This window comes from Ahaetulla prasina, chromosome 8, assembly GCF_028640845.1.
Source record: "Ahaetulla prasina isolate Xishuangbanna chromosome 8, ASM2864084v1, whole genome shotgun sequence".
NCBI classification, from domain to species: Eukaryota; Metazoa; Chordata; class Lepidosauria; order Squamata; family Colubridae; genus Ahaetulla; species Ahaetulla prasina.
The window spans coordinates 1,385,109-1,394,772 of NC_080546.1; the positions used below are offsets into that span (position 1 = coordinate 1,385,109).

The window sequence follows — 9,664 nt, forward strand, 5'->3', positions numbered from 1 at the left end:
CAAAATGATTTGATCTTCTGATGATCTCCTCTGTTCCTCAGCACCTCAATTAAAGGCAACAGTTTTTCTTCCTTAGTCGTTCCCTTCATGCAGCTGTCACATGGACAATCAGAGCTAGACAAGACCAGCTGGGTGTCTCTCAGGTTTCTCTGCACTTTCATATTTTATTTCCAGGAGTTGTGAATGCTCCAACACTGGCAGTTTTTAAGAAGACACCGGACAGCCATTTACCTGAAATGGTCGAGGGCTTCCTGCCTGAGCAGCGGGTTGGACTAGAAGACCTCCAAGGTCTCTTCCAACTCTGCTATTCTGTGATCAAGGAGATGTGTTCCTTCATTTCACCTAGTTTTGAGCCTGCGGATGGAAAATTTTTCACTCCTTCAGTCTTTTCTTTATTAAGTCGGCTTGGCCTATTGACACTTTCTTCCTTTCTCTTCCAAACCTGTTTATGTCTACATTTAAGTTCAAGTTTCCCTTTAAAATAGTAGGTATGAAGCAATTGGTGTTGTTTTTAAATCTAACTCCATTCTTCTTGCATTGATCCTCTGGGAAGCTTTAGCTTCTCTGCACCCGTTGAACTGTTGCCTGTCTGACTTTGATTCAAGAGCTGTGTCAGAGGCCTTCCTGGCGAAGAGAATGCCAGAGCGGCTGGCTAGCCTGGTTGTTGCCGGTGATTCAAGCAAGTGAGCCAAGCCACCGGCATAGCTTGCATGAAACCAGAGCAGGCATAATATCTGCTGGTCTTCTTCATGAAAGACCAGGAATCCTTTGTGGGACCCAAATGTGGCACCACTACTCTGGCCTCCTTTCCGTGTTCTCTGGAGCTCATTTGTCCCAGCCAGCTTCTTCCCCAAGGTTGGCTGGAGAAGACCTCTGCCATCGTTCCTCAGAGTAGAAATACCTAATCCAAGCAAGTCGTAGCAGCTTCTGGAGCCCAAGAGAAAAAGGAGGAGAACCAGGTGTCTCCACCGGAGCTGCACCAAAGCCCCAGGAGAAAAGAAAACCCCAGGAGATCTTGCCTTTGGGTGGTTTGGTGGTGGTGGGCACCAGAAAACAAAGTTCCTTCTGCCAGATTCACTCCATCGTGGTCTCTCCGGGAGCTGCTAGGACTTCCTTTGCTTTCTTCCCGTGATCACAAACTGCTTTCCATCCGTTTCCCCTAACAGACCCTCAAAACCCACCTTGCAGGAACTGAAGCCCCGGGACCTAATTGGACTATCTTGTTTCCTAGGCTGTGGATGCACCCGCAGGGCACAGTTTAAAAAGTCAACAGGACAATGCCCGTAAAAACCATGCAGAGCTTTGATGCCAATAAAGGAGAATATTTGTAGCTCAGGGCTGAAATAGAATAGAATAGAATAGAATAGAATAGAATTTTATTGGCCAAGTGTGATTGGACACACAAGGAATTTGTCTTGGTGCATATGCTCTCAGTGTACATAAAAGAAAAGATACGTTCATCAAGGTACAACATTTACAACACAATTGATGATCAATATATCAATATAAATCATAAGGATTGCCAGCAACAAGTTATAGTCATACAGTCATAAGTGGAAAGAGATTGGTGATGGGAACTATGAAACGATTAATAGTAGTGCAGATTCAGTAAATAGTCTGACAGTGTTGAGGGAATTATTTGTTTAGCAGAGTGATGGCCTTCGGGAAAAAACTGTTCTTGTGTCTAGTTGTTCTGGTGTGCAGTGCTCTATAGCGTCGTTTTGAGGGTAGGAGTTGAAACAGTTTATGTCCAGGATGCGAGGGGTCTGTAAATATTTTCACTTCTGATAAATAATATTCTGATAAATAAAATGAGGGGTCCTTGGTGCTCTCTGAGCTTGGCTGTTTTTTTTCTTGCAGATATTTCATTACCCAACTTGGGAACATCATCAGGGCTAGAAGGGAGTGGGATTATGGAGAAGAGGAAGAGGAGGAGGAGGAGGGCGGGGAGAAGAGGACGGCTGTGGAGTCCTTGGTGCTCTCTGGGCTTTGTGGTTTTCTTGTAAATGATTCATTACCCAACTAGGGAACATCATCAGCGTTAGAGTTAGCACTTTCGTTTGGGAAACAAAACATCTGCAAGAAAACAGCCAACTCAAAGAGAACCAAGAACCCCTCAGAGCTTTGATGGCCCCATCATGTTTGCGATGATGGCCATATCATGGCTACTCCCTTTTTTGACCAGACGCCGAGAGGCTCAGGATGAAGGAGGGAAGGCAACGACTCCATCAAAGGCGGAGGGCTCCATAAATCCATAAAAGATACCAGCACAAGTCACAATTGCACCTGCTGCCTGCATGCAAACTGTTTGCTCTCTAGTAGGACCCATGAGGCACAGCCTTTGGGTAGCAGCATTCTGGAGAGAATTCCATGGTCCTCTTTGAAGCAGAGAAGGCAGCTGGGGGAGGAGGAGGAGGAAGGATGCTTGGCATAACCCCCCTCCTCTGTCCATTGAAGAGGGGGCAGCTGTGTCCAACTCCTCCTTCTTACTAACTCCTTACTATCAGCTGCTCTCACCCTGCTGTCCCTCCCCTCCCTCCATAGCACAGGCAAAAGGGGAGATCTATGTGATCGATTGAATGAATGAGTGTCTGATTTTATTTAAAGCATTTATAGAGCTGCCCACCTTCCAACCGACTCTGAGCGGCTCCCAGTCAAAAGTTAGAACAACCTAGAAAATCAAGTCACTACTATAAACAGATTAAAAGATGAAGAACCGTAAAAGCCCGGAGCCAAATCAAAGTTCTTGACTGACTGATCGACAGGTCCATCAACCAATTCTGCAACCTGGAGCCCTCGAAGCATCTGCTGGAATGCCTCTTGGACTAACTTTATTGTCACTTTGAATGTACACTAACCGGCATACACTGAAATGAAATTTCGTCGCATACGGCTCCTCTCCTCTCCTCTCACCCGTCATCTCCCCCCCTCCGCGCGCCCGGCAGGGCCATTGGTCGGGATGATGGGCTTTGGAGTCCAGCAATTCCAGGAGGGAACGAATCGCAATAAAAGGCGGAGAGAATGCAGCACCCCTGTCGGACGGAGTGGGGAAGGGTGGGGGGATCGGTAGCTGCTGCCCTTCGCAACCCAGCTCGTCCCGGAGAAGGACGGAGTCCCCCGGGGAGCCAAGAAACGGGCCGGGGCCGCCACCGCGGTTGCTGCGGGGTCGCGACTCACCTCGGAAAGTCAGGCTGGCCACCGGGTCGCTGCGCTTGTCGCCCCGCTCTGAGCCGGGCAGGCTGCAGGCCCGCTGGAGATGGCAGCGGAGCATGGCTCTTGCAGTCGCGGCGCTGCCCCGGCTCTTGGGAAGAGGAGGAGGAGAGCGGAGGGGACCGTCCGTGCCCCGGACAGCCCCGCCCCGCCCTGGCCGCCTCCTTCTGCAGACCCCGCCCCCCCCCCGCGCAGCATCAGGACCAGGAGGCGTCCCGGCAATACTGCGTTATCCCTCCAGGGGGCGCTATGAGGTTGGCAAGCAGGGATGCTCCGGCGGCGCCGACAGTCCCGGTGGAAAAATTCTGGCTTTCAGATTGCAAGGCGCCCCTCCCACGCCCACCTCTCCAGCCAGTCCTGCTCCTGGCATGCATTTTATTTTATTTTATTTTATTTTATTTTATTTAAAATTTAATTAATTGTTTTATTTTAATATCTTATTTTTATTTTATTTTTTATTTCATTATTTTATTATTATTTTTATTTTATTTCATCTTATTTTTATTATTTTATTATTTTACTTTATTTTATTGTTGCATTGAATTTCATTTTGACTTGTTTTGTTTTGTTTTCATTTAATTCAATCTTATTTTATTAATTTTTATTGATTGATTATGCCTCCCATCTTTTTACCAAGAGGCTTATAATACCCAAAATCAACGAATAAAACAAGGATAGGATTAAGTCATAAAAACTTCAGACATCAACAAGTGAAAACATTAAAATTAATATTAGAATGGATAAAAAGAACCAATGTATAGATGGAGTTCAGGTGGGATCTTCTTCCTGATCCACTAACCACCTCCAAAATGGGAGACTCCCCCCCCCCCAGGTTTCCAAGCCCTTTCAGAAGGCCAAGGCTGGGGGTTGTAAACAACTCAAGGTGGCAAACATACCAAGACTCTTTCCTCCTCCTATTTTCCCCAGAACGACAATCCTGTGAGGTGGGTTGGGCTGAGAGAGACAGGGACCGGCCCAAAGTCACCCAACCAGCTTTCACATATCAGGTGGGAATAGTCCTAACTTTAATCACACCATGTCAAAACAGGTAAGGCAACTGGGAATGAAACCCTTTGTTTGAGTTTCACTGTCCACACCACAATGACCAGATTAGAAAAATGGAAAAATTTAGAGTTCAAAACTCCCTGTAATCTGGCCTCTGTTATCCATTGTTTTTCAACCCTGACCATTTGAAGATGTGTGGATTTCAACTCCCAGACTTGGCTGGGGAATTCTGGGAGTTGAAGTCCACACATCTTCAGGTTACTAAAGTTGAGAAATACTATTTTAATCTCTATATCCAAGATCTAGTCAACCTAACAATTCCCAAAATACATTTTATCATAATGGATCTTTAATAATCAAGGGAATCTTATCATAAAGGTCTGGAAATGTTACTTTCCCCCCCAATATGCCTGAAACTCAATTTGGTGCTTAATAATACAATGTTTTCTGCTCTGCTTTGTGAATTGTGAAGCCACTACAAGTTTGTTAAAAACAGATCGTGCCAAACCAATCTTATTTCATTCTTTCACAAAGTGACTAAATTAGTAGACCAGCAAAATGCTGTGGACATAGTAAATTTAGACCTCAGCAAGGCATTTGACAAAGGAGACCACAACCTACTTCTTACTTCTTGGTAAGCTAGAAAAATGTGGGATAGACAGCTTCACCACCAGATGGATTTGTAACTGGCTGACAAGCCGTACCCAACAAGTAGTCTTTAATGGGTCTAAGTCTACATGGAGGGAAGTAAGCAGTGGGGGACCACAAGGTTCCATCTTAGGCCTGGTACCCTTGAATATCTTCATTAATGACTTAGTTGGGGGAATAGAAGGAGAACTCATCAAATTTACAGATGACACTAAACTGGCAGGAACAGCAAGCACCCCAGAAGACAAGCTCAGGATCCAAAAAGATCTTAACAGACTTGAACAATGGGCCCCATCCAACAACATGACATTTAATGTGGAGAAGAGCAAGGCAGGAAAAACCAAAGGTCCCCAGTACAGATTAGGCGAGACCTGGCTCAGAAACAGTCGCTGTGAGAGGGACCTTGAAGTCCTAGTGGATGATCCCTTAAACCTGAGCCAGCTGTCTGCGGCAGCAGCCCGAAAAGCGAATACAATCCTCGGTTGTATAAACAGAGGCATAGATTCAAAATCAAGGAAAATATTAATACCATTTTATAAATCCTTAATAAGGCCACACCTGGAATCCTGCATCCAGTTTGGGACACCACATTACAAAAAAGGGGTTGAGATTTTGGAAAAAGTGCAAAGAAGAGCAACTAAGAGGATTAAAGGCCTGGTTGCAGGATTTGGGTTTGGCTAGTCTAGAGAAAAGAAGGACCGGGGTGACATGGTATCAGTCTTCCAGAATTTGAGGGGCTGATGCAAAGAAGAAGGAGTCAAGCTACTCTCCAAAGCACCTGAGGGCAGGACAAGAAACAACGGTTGGAAACTAATCAAAGAGAGAAGCAACCTGGAATTAAGGAGGAATTTCCTGACAGTGAAAAAAATCAATCAGTGGAACAGCTTGCCTCCAGAAAGTTGTGAATGCTCCATCCCTGGAGGTTTTGAAGAAGAGATTGGACAACCATTTGCCTGAAATGGCATAGGGTTTCCTGCCTAAGCAGGGGGTTAGACTAGAAGACCTCAGAGGTCCCTTCCAACTCTGTTATTCCGTTAAGTGACTCAGAGCACCAGCACAATGGAAAGATGTAGCAGCCACATGATGACTGATGTCTTCTCACACACAATACAAACCCTGTCCAGTTCTCCCCTGACCCTTTTATGATGAGATGGCCGGACAACTCAGCAGCCCGTGCAGCCTTTGGGTCCCACATCTGGTAAAATCACATCAACTTTTCCTTTCTCCATCCAGGATTTTTTTCCTTTCCTGTTTTCTCTTCACCCTGCCAGCCAGATGGGAAGTTCTAGCAACACCCGGAAATTTTGGCACAATCCTGTTCCTGAAGTCAAACTCCATCCTGCCTGGTTGGTGCACAAAATTTCTACTACATCTCTGTCCTAAAAACAATTAAGAGGGTACACAAGAACCTGGAAACAAAAAAGCAAAACTTTGTTCTATTAGAAGAGGAAAATTAATCAAGGAGAGAAGCAACGTAGAACGAAGGAGAAATTTCCTGACAGTGGGGACAATTACAGCTACTCCTCAAATTACGACCACAATTGAGCCCCACATTTACACTACTAAGTGAGCAATTTGTTGAGTTTTACCTCATTTTATGGTCTTTCTTGCCACATTTGTTAAGTGAATCACTGCAGTTGTTAAGTTAGTATCCTGGCTTCCCCATTGACTTTGCTCGTCAGAAGGTCACAAAAGGGGATTGTGTGATCCTGGGGATGCGGAAGCCGTCATAAATATGAGCCAGTTGCCAAGCATCTGAATTTTGATCATGTGACTACACTGGTCGTAAGTGGTGAAAAATGGTCATAAGTCACTTTTTTCAGTGCCGTTGTAACTTCGAAGGCTCACTAAGCCAAGTGTTGTAAGTCGAGGACTACCTATAATCAGCGGAACATCTTGCCTCCAGAGGTTGTGGATGTTCCAGCATGGGAGGTTTTCAAGAAGAGACTGGACAGCCATTTCTAGGGTCTCCTGCTTGAGCAGCGGGTTGGGCTAGAAGACCTCCAAGGTCCCTTCCAATGCTGCTATTCTGGATTGTGTTATTTCATTGTTCTGCATTCTGTTCTTCTGCATTCTGTGATTCTCCATCCTGTTATCCTTTATTTTGCCATTCTGCTATTTTGTTATTCTCCACCAGGAAGTCAAGAAGAGCAGGAAGCAGGGGCTCCTTCCCAACCCCACCCCACCCCCGGGGGGCACCAGGGGAGGGGCCCTTCTCTGCCTCCCCCATCTGCTCCTTTGCCAACGGTGCAGCCATCATCACCCCCAACAGGTGCTGGGAGGGCTGCCAAGAGGGCAGAAATGTGGCAGCTATGAATAGAGCCCAGGCAGGGAGGGGATGGATCGCCCACAGTGAAACAGTATCCTGGGAGGGAGGGGAGGGCCACTTGAAAGGTAATATTGGATAATGGGTCAGTTTGAAATGGAGGAAGTGGGAGAGAGCAGGGACTATCCCAAAAACTGAATAGGAAGCTACGAGGGCTGGCAGGAACTGCAACCAGGAGCAAAAGGACACGTAGACGAAAGCAAGGAAGAACTCCATAAAAGGTAAAAGCTTTGTGAATTTTTTAAACAGGTACGCCTCGATTTACAACCACAAGTGAGCCCCGAATTTATGTTGCTAAGTGAAACGTGTTAAGTGAGTTTTGCTCCCTTTTATGACTTGTATTGCCACTGTGGTTAAGTGAAATCGCAATTATTAAGTTAGTACCAGGAGGGGGAGGGGGAGGACTGTAGGATCCTTGGTGCTCTCTGAGCTTGGTAGTTTTCTTGCAGGCGTTTCATGACCCAGCTAGGTAACATCATCAGTGCACTGAAAGGCCTGCAAGAAAGCCACGAAGCTCAGAGGGCACCAAGGACCCTCATTTCAACCCTGAGCTCCAAGTCTTCTCCTCTATTAGATCAGCCTATTTATTTATTTATTTTTTATTTATTTATTTATTTTTATTTATTTATCATATTTGTATACCGCCCTATCTCCCTAGGGACTCAGGGCGGTTCACAGGTGAATAAAAAAGTACATATAAATACAGAATAAAATAACAGTTAAAAAGCTTATTCTACATGGCCCAATTTTTTTAAAAACAATATAAATAATAAAACCCATTAAAACCAATATAAAATTTAAAATCTAATCCAGTGGCTATCCTGTCTCTTCTTGAAAGCCTCCAGTGATGGAACATCCAAAACTCCTGGTGGCAAGTAGTTCCACCAGTGAATTGTTCTGTCCAGAAATTTCTCCTTAGTTCTAGGTTGTACTATAGATCCCATCAGTCTGTTCTTGGTCTTGTCCAGCAATAAAGAAATGCACAATTCCCGCTTTAATCTTTCAACGGCGCAATAAAGGATGTGGGTTCAGTAGAAAGTTTCCACCATGCATCGTAAGAGCTCCGGACGGAACCCCCTGTGGTGATTTCCCACAGGCTCTTGGCCTCTGCTGGCTCTGATTCAGCCCGTGGCCTGAGCCCAAATGTCCTCATCACCCACCGTGACTAATAGCAATGAAAGGAGAAACTCCTTCCCCGCACCCCCCCCCCCCGGCTCTCTTCAGCAGAATTGGGCAAAAGATACTCGGAAGAACATCGGTGCCACCTTAAAGGGAAAAAAAACTGTCGTGTCCCACTCCTCCGCTGACGGCCGGGTCAGGGAAATCCAAATCAGGCGTGCCTCTGCAGCTCTGCCAAAGTCCTAGCAAAGTCCTCAAGGCAGGCAGGAGACCAGAAAGTGACTTCAGCAAGATATGTTTAGACTTTGCCTGACTCAGAGAATGCCAGAAAGCAGGTCCTTTATATAGGCCATGGGGTGTGGCTCCATGACTCAGCACTTATCCAGGCCTGCCCCTCCCTTCCTTCTGTCGCCGCCGCCTATCAAGTCTTCTGAAGCGAGGGTCACTCCAGTCGGCAGCTGTTGGTAATTGACCTTCCTCAGGCTCACATGCTGTGGAGGAGTGGGAGGGATCTAGTTGCTCCGTTTGCCTGGGCATGGAGCCAGAGCTGGGAGCTGGAGGTACTTCTTCCTCCTCAGCCTGTCTGGGCATGGAGCCAGGGCCGGGGCTGGGAGGCATACTAGGACATTCCTCAGCGTTTGGAAGCAGATAAGAAGGCCCCGGCTGCGGTGAAAGCGGGTGAGACACAACAAAAACTGGGTGCAGAATTGATCCTTCTTCAATCCAGACTCACAATTCCAGGAGAGCAGGATTTGTTTTCTGCTTTGGAAACTTCCTCCACAAGGACAACACCGTCCACCTTGAAATGAGAAGGCAAACCCCACTCCTTACTAGCACTGATGATGTTGCCTACTTGGGTCACGAAACGTCTGCAGGAAAACAGCCAAGCTTGTATCCTTACGATTTATATTGATATCGATTGTTTCCTGGTTCCTTATTTGTACCCTATGACTATCATTAAGTGTTGTATGTTATGATTCTTGACAAATGCATCTTCCCTTTTTATGTACACTGAGAGCCTATGCACCAAAGACAAATTCCAATCATACTTGGCCAATAAAGAATTCTATTCTATTCTATTCTATTCTATTCTATTCTATTCTATTCTATTCTATTCTATTCTATTCTATTCTATTCTATTCTATTCTAAACTCAGAGAACCCCAAATACCCCACAATCCTCCTCTCTCCTCCTCCCCCCTCCTCTCAAAGCCCCCTCCCTTCTAGCACTGATGATGTTGGGTTGAGGGTTGTGGTGTCCCCGGAGTCACCTGATCCCCTTTGTTGACCTTCTGACAAGCCAAGTCAGTGGGGGAAGCCAAATTCACTTAATAACTGTGTGACTATCTTAACAAGC

General features: G+C 46.0%; 1 protein-coding gene across 1 annotated transcript in view; it reads right to left on the reverse strand.

Moving 5' to 3' along the window:
* Positions 1–3,321, reverse strand: part of DYSF (dysferlin) — a 154,535-nt gene extending 151,214 nt beyond the window's left edge. Inside the window, exon 1 of the mRNA XM_058193062.1 lies at positions 3,178–3,321. Within this exon, the coding sequence (XP_058049045.1) occupies positions 3,178–3,271 (94 nt within the window). The 5' untranslated portion in view covers positions 3,272–3,321. The remainder of the gene's footprint in view (positions 1–3,177) is intronic.
* Positions 3,322–9,664: the final 6,343 nt, after the last annotated feature.